Here is a 19,275-nt window from a genome sequence, read left to right on the forward strand (position 1 = left end):
AACCGTATCAGAAAATGTATATTTTTCTGCCTTTGGCCTTTTGGGAGTATAAATTTATGTGATATAACTGCAAAAGTTTGGACCCTTTTGAGTGCTGCCAATGTGACGAATTTTTTATGGTTTTATTTGTGTGCTTTTATATGTTTTAATTTTGTGGAGGTAGGAGATTGCAATTTGCAAGGGCAAATGGAGGTACAGCTTGCCTTGACCTAATTACTAGTTGTCTTGTCTATATGTTTGATCACGTGGATTTTAAGAAATTACCAAACAAATTTGTGAAAGAAAACTACTAGTTGTTGCGATAAAACTTCGATCGGCTGAACATAAGACAAATATAAATAATTTAAAACTCATTTAGATGTATTTTTAAAATGATTGAAAACGCTTTTAAAGAAAATGTTTTTTAGTTTCAAGAGCACTTAAAATGCTTTTTGCAAGAAACAAAGTGTTTTCTGCAATAAACAAAGTGTTTTCTGCAAGAAACACCAGTTATGTGCTTCTTCCAGGAAGCACTTTAAGTGTTTTTCCATAATTTACTTGCATTTTTACCAAGGATTTGTTCCAAACACATTTTAACCAAAAACGCTTTTAGTCGTTTTAAAAACACATCCAAACGAGCTCTTAGGTCTATGAATTATCACTCCAATAAAAATTAAGTCTTTGAATTAATTTTTTTTTCCGTAAAATGAGTCTCTAATTTCATCCATACTGTTATATTCAAAACTGTTTTATCTAATTTTTTGTCAACTTAAGTCAATGGACACACTTAGAGTGTAATACCGTCATTTTCTCGCCTATAAGCCTTTAACATTTTATATAGGTTACAAATCTAACTTCTAATTTAGCCTCCAAAGTTAACCCTATACACTATTTCTTTATTAAATATTATCAATCCACATTTCAATGTGTATCACATGCAAGTAACGTGACTTAATTAAATTGACGAAAAATTGGATCTAATAATTTCGAATCTAATATCAGGGATGTAATTGGCAGATATTTGTAATTTAAGGATTGATTTTTCTTAAAAAAAAAACAATTTACAAACCTAGTTTTTACTCAAACGATAATTTAGAGATTAAATTATCAGTTCGCCCTAGTCATAATTTTGACCATATGAGATTCATGATACCGTTCATTACAGTTCATCAAGAACAACGAATTGCGTTTAATAAATTATTTTCTAATTAGTTCACACTACTTAGGTTTCAATAATTGATTACTTTTTGCTACTCAAAGATAGTGACATGAGTTTTGTAACCACTTCCTTTTGGTGGCACTCTTGCTTTACATATAATACAATATAGATGAAGAATCTATGTACTATCTCATTTGAGTTTTCCAAATTGCCCCCAAGAATACTTTCTCGTTGAATAATGGGGGACGAAAGTGTAAAAATAAAATTCAAAGTTGGAAGAGAAAATCAATGATTTACCCAATGATGTGGACCCATTAGCAAAATTTAGTCTAGATGTTTGGAAAACAATGTGCTAATTGGAGAATAACTTACTCATGATTTATATTTTTAATCTTCCAATCTCACTCATTAGGTGCTAATTTACATATCTTAGTCATCATATGTGAACATGAACAGAGCCAATCTTAAAACTTTAGGGGTGGGTTGTGACGTTCTTGTGGTGGGATATATATGTTACAACGGAGTGAACAAGGACGGAGACAAACTTAAAGTTGGGATGCATGGTGATGTTCTTACGATGGAATATAATTATTAGAGTCGATAACTCGCACATAGACAACTGTCACTAGTAAAATGTGATCGGCTACCTTTTCATTCATAATTTTCTTGTGCCACATTTCTGGTTGCCTTGTCACATTTCTGATTGCCTAGTCACAACCATTGACAATTATGTGCCCAAAAGGGCCCGATGCCAAATAAACATCATTGATACGGGCCTTAGTTGGTGCGTACTTAAAAGCAAAGAAATTTTTCAATATGTTAAGAACACGGTCTGGTACATCACGTGTCATAATATAAGTGGTTGGATACTTAAAAAAAAAAAAAAAAAAAAAAAAAAAAAAAAACTTGTTATGACATTTGGTGTACCAAACTGTATTCCTAACACACTAAAAATTTCTCCTAAAAGTAACAATGTCAATACCTACTCAATTTGTTTATACTCAGTACTCTAATTCAATCTAAACCACTTCTTATAGGTGGTCCTTTCTGGTAGCCCATGCCTTTCATTTATGCTGTTGCATTGTCCTACAAGCTATGTTTATCCAATTCAATTCCTAATATCTGAATCAATCTCTTTCATTCTTCTAACTTGTTTTTTTCCTTTAACAAAAAGCAATTTAAGGACAAATATTGCTAATTAAACTTTGAAAATAACAAATTTAAGTAGCCCGCAATGAAAGAAACAATACGGTTGAGAATACGCCAACATGTTTTTGGACATTTGATTTTGGATTGAGACAAAAACACCGATTTTTTTTTTAATTTGGAGCTGTGAAGTTTTATCACAAAAGACCTCATTATTAGAGCAACTCTATTGTGGGATATTGCCATGTGGATTGGCAACAAATCCAATCCATTTGCTCCCCAAAGTTGCACCAGCCCAACAAGGTAATTGGGCTGAGGGGGAGCCATGTGAGAGGTCAGGCTGAAGTCCAAGGCTCGAGTGTCAGAGGGGAAGTGATGTCAAAAATATTTGCATCAGGCGCGTCTCCGACACATTTTCAGACGGTGGGGCTCACATGTCAGCCTCACTTAGTTACGTTGATTCTGAACCGTTTGATTTCCAAATCAATGGTCCAATTTTTTTTTCTGATTTAAACTTTTTTTAGAAAAAAAAATCATAAATGTTATGGTGGGCCACGTGTCACAATCTGGACTATTGGATTTTCAACTTTTTGTAATCCAATGGTTCATATTAATTAAGTTATAAAAAATTTAAAAAATTCAAAAAATTATAATTTTATTTATTTATTTATATAAATACCTTACCATTTTCTCCCACCTTACACCACATTTCAATATTTTCAACGATTCTAAACAATTAAGGACACGTCACGCGATGAAATTGGTTAAAAATCTTATCGAAATCTATCCACAAAATTTGTATTTTCACATAGCGACACATAGCATGACAAGATTGGTTAAAAACCTATATGAAATTAAAAATAAATTTATTTTTTATTACTTTATAAAATTAAAAATACTAATATTTTAATACGAATTGCCAGAGTTATTTAATATACTATTCATTAAAGGTAGTTACTATTCACTTGAGGGATTGAATTGCCTAATGCCAAGTGGAGCCTTTACATACTGGAAGTGCTCTTAGTTGGAGTGGAGTTAAGATATTTAAATTTTTCTTTTTCTCTGTCTCTGTTTGATGTGAGACATTTCACCATGTCCCCAAGGGATCCATCATCATCGCATGAGGCTAAGGGACCCACCCATTACATGGCAGTACAAGCCTATTTCATGGCTCTGATACCATTTCACATTACCAGAGAGACGGGTCAAATGCCCACTTCCAATAACACGGTTAAGAATAATATTCTCCTCAACTTGTTAATTACCACATACATAATACGACATGTGTGAAATTTTATCACAAATAACTTTAATATTAGTTAAAGTGAGATTATGATATTTTAATATATATTTTTTTTTTACTGTTCAAGGTCTTCCTTGAACCTTTTCCTCTATAACACTATAACGATTAGAGGGGATATATACGCTTTATCGGCCTGTTCAAAGTGATTGAGTGGGGAGGAGTTTGGGGTAAAAGCATGAAAGGAAAATTTTGGAAGGCCATCATTGCATGCTAACATCACCATTCATAAAACTTATCCCGATTGACCAACAATTCAACCCAATTCACTTAATAAACGGGTTACACGGTTCGTGTCATATTTGTGTCAACTCATGATTTAATCTATGCACCAAATATATATATATATATATATATATATATATATATTAAATGCTAATATAATAATACAGTAACGCATACCACATATAGAAAATTCAAATTTCATTAATTTAAGTCCAACGATGTAAATCGTATACAAATTGGGTCATAAATTTGTATATATTTTTAATTGTGTAACATATTATGTTTGAAATTGTGTCACCCTTCGTCTTATTCTTTTATAAATAGATCGTACTTGCATGGCGATTCATGACCTGTTTAATAATTAATACCTCGAACCGAAATAACCCAAACCCCAGCACAAGACGACCCATTCCCGCTCCCGACTCACGTGACCGGATTCTAGAACTGGCCGGATATGGAATGAAGCCCAATTCAGAAAGTTCTAAATCATCGTGCGTTGGGTCACCCTTGATAAGGCTATCCCAGAGCTATATACCTGGGCCCATAAATTTTTCAGAAATTTAAATTGCTAAATTCGGCCGGTCCACCCGGTCCAGCCCAAACAAGTTAATTTTGACGTTGAAAATAAAACTAACTGATTTTGAGCATGGTTAAATCAACGAAAAATTTGAACGTGGCAGTCACGCGTGGTTAGTGCTGCCATTAAGCGTCGATTCTGTACTTTTCAGAGTGAGATTTTTCAATATGCCTAGAACACTGACAAATATGTCATATAAATTATACAAGAAAAGGAATACTTGAAAAAAAAACTTCTATATACTTGTATATTAACATTGGTGTTCCACTCCGTATTTCAGAACATTAAAAAATCTCTCCCCTTCAGCATTTGATCCAAGCCCACTCCCCATTTTTATCTTTTTTTCTTTCTTTTTTGTCAAACAATGAATTTTGTAAGATTGGATGTGAGATTAGTACGTCACAAACGTGGTTCGAACCAACGCCGTTATGTAAGAACTCAACACTTTTCCACTACTCTCCAGCTCTCGGAACAATCTAAATACCAAAAGCATCGATGTTCTCACAAACCAAGTTTCCCATAACGGCCTCCGTCAAGAAAAAATTCCAAGGGCATATTAGTCAACACAAAAAATATTTCGCTTTCGATCTCAAACTTTTAAACTGCAACTGTGTTTAGATGAGAAAACTTAAAATCAATAATAATTTTCAACATAACGAGAAAATTTAAAATCACTAAGATATTTTAAAATAGCAAAAATAAAATGACGGAATTTTATTTTTTAGAATTTATGAAGTTTTGTGTTTAGTTAACTCGAAAGGACAATGAATTTTAAATACAAAATTTAATGTATGTGTAGATACATTAATATATAAATGAAAGATAATAGTATGAAATGTGCTAGTAGTAGTAGTAGCAATGGCGGTAACGATGATGGGTGGTAATGGCGATGGTCATCGAAATGGGTGGTGGCGGTGGCCACAACTACATATGGTGGTGACTGCAGCTGTGATGATAATGATGAGGTGGGTGATGGCGGTGACAACTCTTAGTTGCGTTTTTTATTTTTTATTTTTTAAACTCACACTCATAGTATTTTGAATTTGAACAAACTTACATAGAATTTAAACTTAGGAAATTGAGGTCCTAAATTCTAATTTTTACTCCACATGAAAATTCTAAATTTATATGTTTATGAATCTAAATAAGAAAATTGATGCCTGTTAATTTATAAATTCTGATTTTTGTGGAATAATTTTATTTTCATTATTCAACTTATTGTATTATTTTTTTTCACTTCCCTCCAAACATAATTTTCAAATTTACAAAATAGTCCACCCAATTAGGAAACAAGCCAAAGTGTTAGTATCTCCAACAGAATCCTCTTCGGATCTTCTTCGTGAGGATCCAGAAAATTTGTGAATAGTGTTCGTTAATCGTATATCATATGATCAATTTTTATCAGGTATTATTTAATTTTAATTTTAAATAATTTTTAATCGTACAATATACGATGAACAGCCATGATTTATAAATCTTGAGATCCTCACGGCAAAGATCAGGATTCTTAGTATCTAGCACGCAATCTGCGCCGTCCGACAACTCTCTGCAGTTAACCATGACCAATAACAGAGAGCCACGTAATAGTAACCTAGATTATTACACAATTCACTTTCTACGGCTTTTATTTTGTAAAAAAACTGTTGCTGTGAAACTTTCGCGGGCATTTGCATCAATTTCAAATCGAGTAAACCCTAGCGGCCCCATTTTCCCTCTCTCTCTCTCTCTCTCTCTCTCTCTCCCTCCCTCCCTCCCTCCCTCCCTCCCCCGCCTCTGCGTTTGCTCTGCTACCTATGATTTATTTTTTACTTTTGGATTTTCTACCAAATTCTGTGGCCACGATGCTCGCGCTGCTCTGGGTTTCGGTTTGATTTTTTTATGGAAGGTATGAAATTTCTTTAATTTTTTGCTTGTTTTATGATTTTATTTTTTATTTTTTATTTTTTATTTTTGTGGATTGGACGAGCTAGGGACTATGGGTCTGTTAGAATTTGAATAATCTAGGGTTTCTGACGAGTTTTCTGTTTGCGATTTTGGTTTTTCCGGATTGCAATTAGAAAAGGGCTGGAGGCGATTTCAAACCGTAAAAATGTATAGTTAGTTAGAATTCGATATTTGGTTAGCAATTTTATTCTGTTTTACTGTTTTTTTTTTTTTTTCAGCTTTAATGTCTGCCATGGTTCGGAAGCTAAAGATTGAATTCTTATGTTAGAGATTTGATAGTTTGTGGCTGCTTAGGTTTTTCTGATTGAATTGAGAGATTGAAGATTTATTTATTGGGTAAAAATTGGGCATTTGGGTCAAAATAATTTGGGGGTGAAACAAAAAGAGGGGAAGATGGGGAAAGTGTCTCCAAAGGAGAGGAATTCGAAGAATCCGAAACAGAAGAAGCGGCGGGGTTCCAGCAGTAAGTATCTGAAGCCGGGTGCTCTTGCCCAGCCTAAGTACAATAAGGTGTCTTCAGGTAAGTCTTGTACTGATCTGGGGAGGAAAAGGGTGGCTGTGTTTGAGAGCAAGAAGGTTGAGGGTGACATGGTGCTCGAAGATAAGGCTATTGATAAGAGCCCATTGATGTTATCCCTTGTGAATTTGGCTCGGCAGAATAGTTTGTTGAAAACTCCGAGGACTCCTCGCTTTGAAGACTGCAAGTCAGAGTCCCGGCTTGAGTCCCTTCCCATGGATTTGCTGGTATTGTTTACTATCACTATCCCTTTGTTCCATTGTTCTGTTTTTATGTTGACTATGTTTTTGTTTGTGTTAAATATGATAGCATCATTTGTGCTTGTAGAAATGTTTTGTATGTTGGTATAAATCACTTCTCTTTGTAAGCGTGACATCCCGCAACTTCTGAACATTCGGCAGTCAGAGTCTAGGAGAGGGTGGTTGTTTTGTGATTTATTTGTGTTTACTTGGGTTTACCAACATCTTGTTGTGCCACTTTTTGATCAGGGTATTGGATTGAGGAAAAACTATCCATGAACATAGACAATATTGTAGTAGGTTGGGGTTTTTAATTTTAATGTGTTCAAGCGTACTTGTGTTTTAGTTGAATTGAGATCTGTAATGTTTCTGCTTTGTTTCTTGCTTTTCATATTGGTGTTAACATTTTTGCCGAAAGAAATTGATTTTTTTGTTTTTGTTTAGGATATTGATTAGTTACGCAAAATTGTTTTGGAATGTCTAGTAGAACTGTTAGGTCTTTGATCTATGACTCTAAATTATTAGTTGTCATAGCCTTTAATCCCTTCTTGAGATAGATTCTACTTTTTTTATCCTTTTGATGAGTATTTTGGACCAAATTTGTGCAGTGCTTAAGTTTCGACATGAAACTGGATATTAAGTCTGATACATGTTATGGTGTTGTTTAGATATACAAAAGACGTTGCATGACTACTCTCCATGTTATAGATCAGGATGTGTAACTGCTTGCTTCTTATGTGCGCTCACAGACGTAGGTTTGGATTTTTTCAGTTTGATATATCCATGTACTTTTTGTACTGATTCCTCTTTTTGCAATTCAAGGTTAAGTTATTGTGTCACCTGCACCATGACCAACTGAAGGCACTTTTTCACGTTTCTCAGCGGGTTAGAAAAGCTGTAAGGCCCTCTCTCTCTGTCCATATATTTATATATATGCTTACATATATGTATATATGCGTATGAACACAATAAAATGTTTATACTATTGGAGACAGGTTGTAATTGCGAGGCAGTTCTACTTTAATTATACAACTCCAGATCGCTCTAGACAGGAGATGTTGAATACAATGACACCCCATCCCGCAGAGCACTGGCCTTTTCTAAAGTATGTGTTCTAAACTATGTTTTGTCACTGTTTATTCTGTCCAATATGTTTCTTCTTCTTCTGAGTTTTACATGGTTTTTGCAGCAAGGGAAATGGGAATGGTGTATGGATTCGGAGCCCCCATACCCCAAAAGCACCGAAGCATGGTCCCCGACCACCATCCCGCCTCAAAGTCTCTGAAATGAGGCAGGTTGCTGCAGTTCTCTTCCAGGAGTCAAATTTCGCCTCAAGATGCATGGTGCCATCTGCCATACCAAAGCCCCTGTGCAAAAATCGAGTTCTGTTCTACGAGGACGAGTTATGCCAGGCTGTTGCTCAGAACAAACTTCTTTGAACTCGTTGCCTCATGTTTCCATATGTATATATAGTTTCTTTCTCGTATCTATAGGTGGCGTGATCAGGGTAGGGAGTATGCAATTTTGTAGAGTTTGCTGGGGGCAATTCAGGAGATATGGAACCTCATATTTGAATCAGGAGTCGAAAGAATTCAGATTACGGTGTGAGAGTAGTAGTTTTAAAACTGGTCACTTGTATATTTCCATGTTTCGGAACAATGGCTAGTTGTATTCCGAGCAATATTGTTTCTATTTTATGCTAAATTTGATTTCTGTGCAAAGAGCTTCATTATTTCTCTTACGTTTTATGAACATTTGGATGCTCCTAAATCTGTAAATCTAAAGACAACACTGTGAGCATGCTCATTTCTTGGGAAGCAACATATTGAATTTCAACATTTAACACGAAACATCAGATTTATTACTGTCATTACATATGTTTACATTTGATTTGGAGTCTGTGATTGTCATTCTTTCTTTTCGAAAACCCTAAATGTTGTTGGAAACCAAGTTTGCGAAGATAAAGATGGAAAATGCACAAGTTTTTCATACATTCTACAAAAACAGTTATCATTTATACAACAATGTCAGAAGCCTTAAATGCTTCTTGTATCACAATACCTCCTTTTCGAGTTTCAACACGGCCATGAAGGCTTCTTGAGGCACATCAACTTTACCGATTGCCTTCATTCGTTTCTTTCCCTCAGCCTGTTTTTTGAGCAGCTTCTTCTTCCTTGTGATATCTCCGCCGTAGCATTTCGCTAAAACATCCTTTCGGATTGCTGATAAAGCTTCACTAGCAATCACTTTTGATCCTATGCATGCTTGAATGGGCACTTTAAACATCTGCCTTGGTATGAGCTCCTTCAGCTTTTGTGTCAAAGCCCTCCCTACACCATATGCCTTGTCCTTGTGTACAATGGTTGCCAACGGTTCTACAGGTTCGCCGTTAATCTGAATATCGAGTCTTATTAGATCGCTTTCTTTGTATCCGATAAAAGTGTATTCCATGCTTGCATAACCTTTGCTTCTGGACTTGAGCTGGTCGAAAAAGTCGCCTACCATCTCAGCCAAGGGTAATTCATATGTGAGTGATGCTCTATTCTCAGCAATAAACTTCATTTCTTTAAACACTGCTCTTCTGTCCTGTGCCAACTCCATAAGAGGACCGATGTACTCCTTCGGCGTAAGCATCTCAATTTTCACAAGAGGCTCCTCAATCGACTTCCTTTTTCCAGGCTCGGGAAGAGCAGATGGATTTGAGCATTCAACAACCTCACCACTTACACAATTCACTTTATACACAACGCTCGGGGCAGTAGTTATCAGACTCAGATTGTACTCCCTCTCCAGCCTCTCCTGAACAATTTCCATGTGGAGGAGCCCCAAGAATCCACACCTAAACCCAAAACCCATAGCGCTAGAAGTCTCCGGCTCAAACTTCAGAGCAGCATCATTAAGCTGCAGTTTCTCAAGTGCATCCCTCAGCTCAGGAAACTGGTCTGCATCCACAGGAAACATGCCACAGAACACCATTGGGGTAGCTTCCTCATAACCGGGCAATGAACTTTCCGCCTTTCGACTATAATGAGTGATTGTATCCCCAACCCTAGCATCAGCCACTGATCTTATAGAAGCCGAAAGATAACCCACCTCGCCGGCATAAAGTTCCTCAACTTGCTGCTGAGTTGGAGACAAAACCCCAATCTCATCAGCAAAATAATCCTTGCCACTAGCCATGAAATAAACCCTATCCCCCTTCTTAATCCTCCCATCAATCACCCTAAAATACACAATAACACCCCTATAAGGGTCATAATAACTATCAAAAATCAGAGCCCGCAATGGCTTATCAGCATTCTCTGCCGGAGGAGGAACTCTTTCGACGATCGCATCGAGAATCTCAGTGATCCCAATTCCCTCCTTGGCAGAACAGAGTATGGCATTGCTGCAATCCAACCCAATAACCTCCTCAATCTCCTTGATCACACTATCCGGGTCAGCCCCCGGGAGGTCAATTTTATTCAATACAGGGATAATCTCCAAGTTGTTCTCCAATGCCAGGTACACATTCGCCAAAGTCTGCGCTTCGACACCCTGCGAAGCATCGACGACAAGCAGAGCGCCTTCACAAGCAGCAAGCGATCTAGAAACCTCATAAGAAAAATCGACATGCCCAGGAGTGTCAATCAAATTCAAACAATAGGGCTCACCATTTTTGAACCCATATCGCATTCGGGCAATCTGGAGCTTGATGGTGATGCCCCTTTCTCTCTCCAAGTCCATGTTGTCGAGAAACTGCTCCTTCATCTCGCGCTTCTGCACAGTGCCGGTGGTTTCGAGCAGCTTATCGGCCAAAGTCGACTTGCCATGGTCTATGTGGGCGATGATGCAGAAGTTCCTGATGTGGGAAATGGGGACCTTAGAGAGGCGGTCATGGCCGAGCTGGAAAATGGGTTGGGTGCCGGTGGACTGGCAGAGCACTTGGTGGAGGCTGTGACGGCGGGGGCGGGAGGTTTTGGAGAGGTGGAGGAGGGGTTTGGAGTGAGAGTAGAGAGAGGAGGAAGGCAAGAAGGAGGTGGTGGTCCTGGGCTGGGAGCGTTGGGGTGTGGTGGTGGTTGTGGATAGGAGGAAGGTTTGAGCAGAGAGGTCCGCAGCCATGGCGGAGAAGCTATGGCGTTGGATTGAATTGTATGAATGCCTTGGGCTAAGAGCTTGTTTTGGATTGGATTTTTTGACCAATGGTGTGGCCCATGTAAAAACTATTTTCCTTTTTATTTTTTTAATGAGAAATAAATAAAAAATTAAGGCTTATTAATTGAAATGTCCTTTAAAACTGTCATTGAGTCTCATTTTACCCCATAAAACAAGTATTGTCTCACTTTACCCATTGAAACTAACATTTTCAACTCTTTTGTCTCACTTTACCCACTTTCGTTAATGGACTGTTAAATTTAAGGGTATTTTAGACATTTCAGTTTTTACACATTTATTTACCTTTAGCCCTTACACTAAATAAGTCTCAATTTTATTTTTGACAAATCTAATTCAAACGCATCAATTTTGGGCATTTTTGAAAATAGATTATTCAATCAATAGAAAATTTTCAAGCAATAAAATCATTTTATCAACCAAAAGTAAGGGTTACATTTGTTCATAGAGTCTTTTCACTTGCAAGACATCCATGTATTGGCTCAAAACTTTGCAATTGAAAAATATTCATTGCAACAAAATCATTATACCATTAAACTATCCTGCCCAAAATACCTCCTGAACCAAAAAAAAAAAAAAAATAAAATAAAATCATTGCAAATGTGCACAGTTTGAAACACAAAATTTCACATTGTTGAGCACTGATTCCACTAGGCATGAGCTTGTTCAAACTGTGCACATTTGCTTTAAATGATTTTTTTGGGTTTGGGAAGTATTTAATTTGGATAGGATAGCTTAATGGTATAATGATTTTGTTGTAATGAATGTTTTTCAATTGCAAAGTTTCGAGCCAATACATAAATGCTTTACAAGTGAAATGACTCCACGAACAATTGTAACCTTTATTTTGGTTGATACAATGATTTTGTTGCTCGAAATTTTTTCTGTTGATTGAATAATTTATTTTTAAGATGTCCAAAATTTATGCATTTGAATTAGAGTTGTCAAAAATAAAATTGAGACTTGTTTAGTGTGGGGCTAGAGGTAAATAAATGTGTAAAAATTGAAGTGTTTAAAATACCCTTAAATCTAACAATTCATTGACGGAAGTGGGTAAAGTAAGACAAAAGAGTTGAAAATGTCAGTTTCAAGGGGTAAAGTGAGATAAAATTAGTTTTAGAGGGTAAACTGAGACTCAATGGCAGCTTCAATGGGCATTTCAACTAATAAATTAAAAATTAAAGGGTAAAATTTAGTAATGCCTTGTAAACTTTGGACAATGTTCTCAACTTGGACTTGGTTATCAAGTTAAAAAAGAAGTCATGACTAATATAAAGCCATCACAGACACGAGAAATGTTTCATTGTGTTGGGAATAGAGGTGATAAATCAACCCATTGGTTATTAGTGGGTACACGTTAAAACCCGTTTGATTTAATATCACTATAATATTGAGATGAGATTGGTATTGGTGATAAAGGTGTGAGGTGAAAACAAACTAAATGAGTCATGATAGGTACTCTTTGATAACACAATGAATTGATATGCCACCTCTAGCTTGGTTCATGGCCCGGTACAACAAGTGTCATAATACAATTGGCTAGAAGCTTGGAAAAATTGTATTATGGCACTTGGTTTAGACTTCACCCATATCAGAAAAACACTTAAATTTCGATTAAAATTGACAGACTTCTTCTATATTTCTGATATATCAGTTAAACATCAGAGAAACTCTCATATTTCGTTTAAATCATGTTTGACATTCCCCAATGTTTCATTCTAAATTTTCACGTTTTTGAACAAATTTCTATCATTTCTATCGAAAACAACCGATATGAAGACATCACTTCTATACTTTGTTTAGGATGAAGTATAATTAGTTAATTTCATGTCACATTGATTTTTTAATGAGGTGAAATCCCCATAGCCTCTCCGGACACAAAAAGAATGGACAACAATGATTAGCCATTAGTTGTCCATTTAAAAAATAAATAAATACAAAAGCGTAACAAGAGTCAAAAGGTGACAGACATCAATTTCTAACAATTTGAGGCTCAAACTTTTGAAAGAGAAAAACACCAAAACTGGTTTGGAAATTTATTGATTACTGATACTTGAGAGAGAGAGAGAGGCTTCAGAAGAACTTATGAACTTGCGAATCGAAAACCAGAGAGGTGATGACTTCATATCCTTTCTCTGAAGGATGGTAGCTGTCCCAGAATATGTATTTCGAAGAATCATTGCAGGTTCCCGGAGAGTAACGTGTACACAGAATGCTAACCTCAAATTTTCCCGTCCCACAGCATCCTCGATTGATCACTTCAAATCCTGAAACCATATAGAAAATCATTGTACCAACCTTATGATCCATATGCGTTGTGGAATTTTTGTTTTTTCTGAGACTATGATGATGACTAAAAAAGTGAATTTAGACTATCGATCTTGTTTGGTTCACATTCAAAATGTTTGGTCTTAGATTCACAGTATGACAACTTAAATCTTTGCGTGGTAAGAGAACATTGTTGGTAACTCATATATGAGAAATTGATGTCTTTTTGCAAATTACTATTCCGAAATTAACCAAGATGGTGATTTACCATATTGAGTAGGGTTTTGGACGAGGGAAAGCAATGTGTTATAGATATCGAGGTAGACAAGCCTTGCTTCTGGCAGCCTCCTATTGAAGGCATCTATTTGGGCAGAGAGCTTGGAGTTGAAGAGACTTGCTGCTTGGTTGGCAGTCTCCGAGCACCCTCTGTCTATGCCTCCACTCAGCGTTCTCTGTGACGGTACACACCCGATGGCTGGCAGACTTACAACTCCAATTCTTCTTGCTCCGAGTCCATATAGTTCCTGCAGTTCCATTTTTTTCCCACATTAAAAAATAGCAAGGTACGACGTAGTGTGTCACGCTTTAGCCATCTCTGCTACCACTCAGAGCAGCTTCTTCATACAATCCCAATTACTTGGCACCCAAGATTCAAGAATGAAAAAGATACGCATGGGTGAGCTCATCTATGGAACTTGGGATACCGAAATATGCGGCATATTGACAATTGTTACTCTTCTGAGGTGGCTAGTTCTGATGAAAGTTTTGTATTTTTGTTTGAGCAATATTCTAGTCTAATCTACACTACGGGGAGGGGGATTCAAACTTGGGTGCAAAAGGGGGAAGCACATTGCTCTAACAAACTGGACTACGTTTAGCTAGGTCTGAAATTCTGATGGATCCCAAGCTTATGTGCATCTCAGGATGCAGGGCATTGCAAATTTAGTACTTCAGGGCTACATAAGTGGTAATGCACGACTACCAAACCATTGATTTTTCTAGTGCTGACATTCACAAAAGCAATTGTTCGATGTTTACCTGAAAGAAACTTGAAGCCGATTTAACCATGAGATCGGTATACGCTGGAATGTCATAGTGAGGTCTTCTTAGTGGTGTAGATAAATAAGTATTCGCAATGTCGTTACTCCCTGTGCACACAATGTATATGCTTTTCGATACTATAGTCGCCGTTCTCTCCTTCCCAACGGCTGCATTTATCTTGCTTATGTATTTTTTGAACAAGTCTAGTTGATCTGATAGAGATAAGACAGACTGATAGAAACAAAATTAACAGAAAGAAAGGATGAAATAGTAAATAGAAAAAAGGGGGTTATATTTATTACCACTATTCTGGGAGTGAGGGGATCATATCCTGAGCCACCTGAGGCAAAACTTACACCAGTAAGTAGGTCTTGAATCTTCAGATTTGAGTCCAAATAAGCTGGCAAAATCTTCTTCACTCCAACTGATTCAGCTGAAATATTTGTAAGGGGTTAATCATTTTCACAGTTTTGTTGAGCCAGTACTTGGATCTAACTGAAGACTTAGCGCAAAACCGTGTGCAATGGCGTTTTAGGATTCATACAGCCGACCCCATTTAGTAGGATATGGCTGGTTGTTGTTGTTGTTGGTTGAGCCAGTAGAGCTAGTAACAAGTAAGAAACAACAGCGACAATAGTTAGATTACCTATCAAGTCTGAGGGGACTCTGCCATTGCTAAACCTTCCAGTAGGCCTTTTTCCTACAAAGTCCCTCCCATAAGGTGGGAAATTGCATTTGACTATCGTGCCAATATTGTTGTTGTTTCCCGGATCCACTATTGAATCTCCAAAAACAATCACTGCCGGAATCTTTTCGTTGTTCGGTAGGTCTACAGCAGCAGCATTGCGGTACAAGAATAAGAATATGGTGATCGTTATAAGTTCGAGAGAAGATTTAGATGATGAAGGAAGAAGTTTTGGGGAGAGGAAGTTCATTGCCTTGGTGGGTGAAAATATACACTGTATGTTTAAGTTTTCATAGGTGTTTTTAAGCATTTGTGTAAGTATGTGGCTGGCTCAATAGGAAACTTCATGTTAATTCTTAGTAAAGATGATTTTTAGATTACTGATAGGAGGGAGGGATTAATGAAAAAAAATGTATTAATGTTTAAATTCATTGCATATTAATATATCATAACAAATTGTATGTTAATGCTTCTGGCAAAAATAAATAAATAAATATTAATGTTATACTTTCCTTTAGATTTCGTAATTGTTTTCCAAATTTGCCTAAAATTAGACAATTTTAATTTATTCTTGCCATTTTCTTACCAAACATGGAAACTGAAAGGGAACTATGGAGTAATTTACATAAAAACATGGGTAAATTATTTGGACATATGTGTTAGTAATAAAATATTTGCAGTATATGTAATAATACATGCAAAATAATTTACCTACAAAATAAAAAAATGTTATTTGATTGAATATTAATTTAGCTACATTTGGTATAATAAAATATAATTGCATGCACATATATAAAATGTGCCCAATATATGTAATAATGCACGTAAAATTATTTACCTACAAAATAAAGGTCTGTAAGTTGATTAAAAATTAATATATCTACTACTTTTTGGTTATGAATTTTAATTTACCTATTGTTTTTTCTTTGAACAAACATAATGTACCTACAATACATAATTCCTACTAAAACTAATATACATTTGCACATATATATATTAGTAGTAAAATGTGCCCGGTATATGTAATAATGCTTTAAAAAAAATTTACCTACAAAATAAAGGAATGTAATTTGATTGAAAAGATAATATATCTACTACTTTTTGCTTATGAATTTCAATTTTCCTTTTTTTTTTTTTAGAAACATAATGTACCTACAATATAATTTACCTATTGTTTAATTCTTATAAGTAAATAATGTACTTATAATTTACCTATTGTTTAATTCTTATAAAAAATTAATTTACTTATACTTTACATATAAAAATAGATAAGGTATTTTTGGCACGCATATATAATAACAAATCAAAATGGTTAATGTATGCAATAATATGTGTAAAACAATTTACCTACAAAATAAAAGAATATCAATTGATTCTTGTTTTTTTTATTTTTTTTATCAAACAATATTATTTGATGCAAAATAACTGATTATACAAAGAATCCTTATTTTCATACGAAAAAATGTGCCTATAATTGTTTATGAATATAGGTAAATTAATATATATATATTTATATATATGTTAATAATATTTATAAAACAGAAAGGGTAAAATTTCCATATGGGGTTAATTGCTAACCATAATTAGGATGAGTAATAATATTTATTAACATAATTAGGGTTTTGTGGCATAAGTTGTAAATATGTTGTAATAATTGGTTATGTATTTATCTACATGGTAGTCTATGTGAAATTTGAGTTTTATTTGAATGTTTAATATTAGTTGGGTTTTTGTTTGAAAAATACAAGTTTCAAGAGTCTTTCTCTAAAGAACCCTTTAGATTAAAACCATAAGTAAAATCAAAATCTAATTTCAGTTCCTTGATACATTAATAACCTCATTTATTAATTATATTTTAATTTTTTAATTATTTCTCTTTTTCTTCCTAATTTTTAATGTATTAATTTTATTTCATTATAATTATAATTTTCATTTCATTTCATTTATTGTAATATATTTTGTTGTAAACATTTAGATAAATTAATTTTTGTTATACAATATATTTCGATGCACTTTATCTTCTTCATTTAGGTACATTAAATTCATAATAAGACATTTCAGTGCATACATTTAGGTACACACATTTTGGTAAAAACATTTCGATACAAACATTTAGGTACATTAATTCAATATTATACATTTTGGTGTATACATTTCGGTACACATATTTAGGTACATTAATTTAATATAATACATTTCGGTGCTAACATTTAAATACATTAGTTCAATATAAACCATTTTGGTACACACATTTAGTTACATTAATTGAGTCTTTCAAGTTTGAAGAATGCTAAATAAAATTAATAAATTAAAAAACTTTTTTTTGGTAAAAAAATAAATTAAAATTTGTGTATTAACAAATTTAAATATTTAATGTGAGATTAAATAACATGCACATTAATTATTTCGATTAAGGACATATTAAGGGATTATAATCAATATGTAACCTAACATCAGGTTTATTTTAAATTTTAATCTTCTTAAAGAATTAAAGTTAAAAAAAACCCTAGCTCAATAATTGGCTCAAGAGATGTACATTTTAGCTTTTAGTAGTTGTTAGTTAGGGTTCGGTTTAATTCGAGGGGACGTATTAATCGGGTGGGCTAGAAATCAACTTCTTTCAACTGTTGTCTCATATGCAGCACATGCAAAATTTCCTCATGACACGGCATTGCAAACTAAGAGTTTGATAATTCAAAAGAGAAATTCCGTGAAATATTACCGAGCTCTATAAACAGCAGCTGGGCTGGAAGAGCGTCAATCAGTGCGTCTTTCGCTTCCAAAGTTTTTGTCTTTGCCCATTTTGCACTTCTCTTCTGCAGACAACTTTTCACTGGTCCCATTCCTGATGACTTCTCCAAATGAAGGAAGAAGTCGGTGGGCAAGGGCCTGAGTAAATCAGTCGTAGGTCAATCCATCCAGGAAGACCCCAAATTTGTATCTTGATTGGTTCTTGACTAATAGCTAGCTATAAACTTCTTTCATATTGCAAACGCTTCTTTTGTGTAATTCGCATTTTCAAAGTCAGAGCTTCAGATGGCCCAAAAAGAAAGAAATAAAACAGTCAAAAGTTCCTGCTGCTGCATAAATTCTATCTTATCAGAAGAAGAAAAAATGATGCTGCTCATTTCCTACTTCGCCGGTTTGCAGTCAAATTTTCACACCGTATTGTGATCAGAAATGATCTAACCTTCATTGTATAGTATGTATATGGTTTGGCTAATTAGTGTTTAGTGCTTAATCACTTTTTGAACAATGTATATATCCAACTGCTTTTTTACCATCAGCACAGAGTACTGCTGCAATGTTTTGCATCCATCCATATTCAAGAGAGAGGATTCTCGCCGGATTCTCTTTATGAGGATTCCGGAATCCTCCAATCACATTTGTTCATCATACATCGTGCACCCAGTTTTCGTCAGGTACTGTTTATATTCAATTTTAAATAAAAAAATTACAATGATTTATGACCGCACGATAATCAATGAACGAATGTAATTTGAGGATTCGGTGAAGATCCTCTCTCCATATTCAATACTCATGGATTTTTAGTTCAAGAACTAAAGCTCAAGTTCGACTAAAGTTTAAAAATTAGTGATCCAATTTTGTCATATAATTATAAAGCAAATGCGTGATTTTTAACTTTAGTCTCTAAGCATCTATAAGTGGAACAAACTATCCAAATATTGTTGTTGTACATATTGCTTTTGGTGCTTTGCAACTTGTTTTTCCCTTTTATGATGTGTGTGTGGTTTTTTTTTTTTTTTTTTGGTAACATATTACTTGGTGTTTTGCAACTTGTTTTGTAGGTCTAGATCTTCTAGATTTTTTTATAGAAGGTTTTAGACTTTACTTCCCCTCTCTTTCTTTGTATTTTTATTTCTTTGCTTAAGAGGGGTAAGTTTATGTCTCCCCTCTTTTCTTGTATTTTTCACTTTACATTTTTTCTTGTATTATGAGGGGTAAATTTTATGTATCACTGATTAAGTATAACTTCTTGTTTTGAATTTAATAAAATTTCTTTCATACAATCGAAGTTTTCC

At 34.8% G+C, this 19,275-nt stretch overlaps 3 protein-coding genes across 5 annotated transcripts; 1 reads left to right on the top strand and 2 right to left on the bottom strand.

The window, feature by feature from the left end:
• The first annotated feature begins 6,052 nt into the window (after positions 1-6,052).
• Positions 6,053-11,219, top strand: LOC137748923 (F-box protein At4g35930). 3 transcript variants are annotated; one of them, XM_088687179.1, is made up of 5 exons: positions 6,053-6,271; positions 6,549-7,074; positions 7,909-7,983; positions 8,082-8,191; positions 8,276-11,219. In XM_088687179.1, exons 2-5 carry the CDS (start codon positions 6,724-6,726, stop codon positions 8,523-8,525), a joined length of 786 nt encoding a protein of 261 aa, XP_088543305.1. In that variant the 5' UTR covers positions 6,053-6,271; positions 6,549-6,723; the 3' UTR covers positions 8,526-11,219. The 3 variants fall into 3 exon arrangements, with proteins under 3 accessions (XP_088543305.1, XP_068345216.2, XP_088543306.1); XM_068489115.2 differs by having other exon boundaries at positions 6,601-7,074; XM_088687180.1 differs by lacking the exon at positions 6,053-6,271 and adding an exon at positions 6,336-6,477 and having other exon boundaries at positions 6,601-7,074.
• On the bottom strand, positions 8,925-11,187 carry LOC137747635 (Small GTP-binding protein). Its single transcript, XM_068487778.2, has one exon. The coding sequence runs from the start codon at positions 11,185-11,187 to the stop codon at positions 9,139-9,141; it is 2,049 nt and encodes a 682-aa protein (XP_068343879.2). The 3' UTR covers positions 8,925-9,138.
• Positions 11,220-13,052: 1,833 nt separating the features above from the next.
• LOC137746526 (GDSL esterase/lipase EXL3-like) lies at positions 13,053-15,542 on the bottom strand. The gene is made up of 5 exons (XM_088677661.1): positions 15,194-15,542; positions 14,850-14,980; positions 14,545-14,778; positions 13,775-14,030; positions 13,053-13,505 (listed from the first exon to the last, which is right to left on the bottom strand). Exons 1-5 carry the CDS (start codon positions 15,540-15,542, stop codon positions 13,312-13,314), a joined length of 1,164 nt encoding a protein of 387 aa, XP_088533787.1. The 3' UTR covers positions 13,053-13,311.
• Between the last annotated feature and the right edge of the window lie 3,733 nt (positions 15,543-19,275).

This window comes from Pyrus communis, chromosome 2 (assembly GCF_041283825.1).
Source record: "Pyrus communis isolate YQ-2024b chromosome 2, ASM4128382v1, whole genome shotgun sequence".
Classification (NCBI taxonomy): Eukaryota; Viridiplantae; Streptophyta; class Magnoliopsida; order Rosales; family Rosaceae; genus Pyrus; species Pyrus communis.

Bases quoted from the DNA above. Each gene is read 5' to 3' on its own strand.
- LOC137747635 (XM_068487778.2), bottom strand. From the start codon at position 11,187: ATGGCTGCGGACCTCTCTGCTCAAACCTTCCTCCTATCCACAACCACC.
- LOC137748923 (XM_088687179.1), top strand. From the start codon at position 6,724: ATGGGGAAAGTGTCTCCAAAGGAGAGGAATTCGAAGAATCCGAAACAG. The intron at 7,075-7,908 runs GTATTGTTTACT...TTGCAATTCAAG, and splicing joins CCCTTCCCATGGATTTGCTG to GTTAAGTTATTGTGTCACCT. The intron at 8,192-8,275 runs GTATGTGTTCTA...TGGTTTTTGCAG, and splicing joins GAGCACTGGCCTTTTCTAAA to CAAGGGAAATGGGAATGGTG.
- LOC137746526 (XM_088677661.1), bottom strand. From the start codon at position 15,542: ATGCTTAAAAACACCTATGAAAACTTAAACATACAGTGTATATTTTCA. The intron at 14,031-14,544 runs GTAAACATCGAA...ATGGAACTGCAG, and splicing joins CGGCTTCAAGTTTCTTTCAG to GAACTATATGGACTCGGAGC. The intron at 13,506-13,774 runs GTAAATCACCAT...ATATGGTTTCAG, and splicing joins CCAAAACCCTACTCAATATG to GATTTGAAGTGATCAATCGA.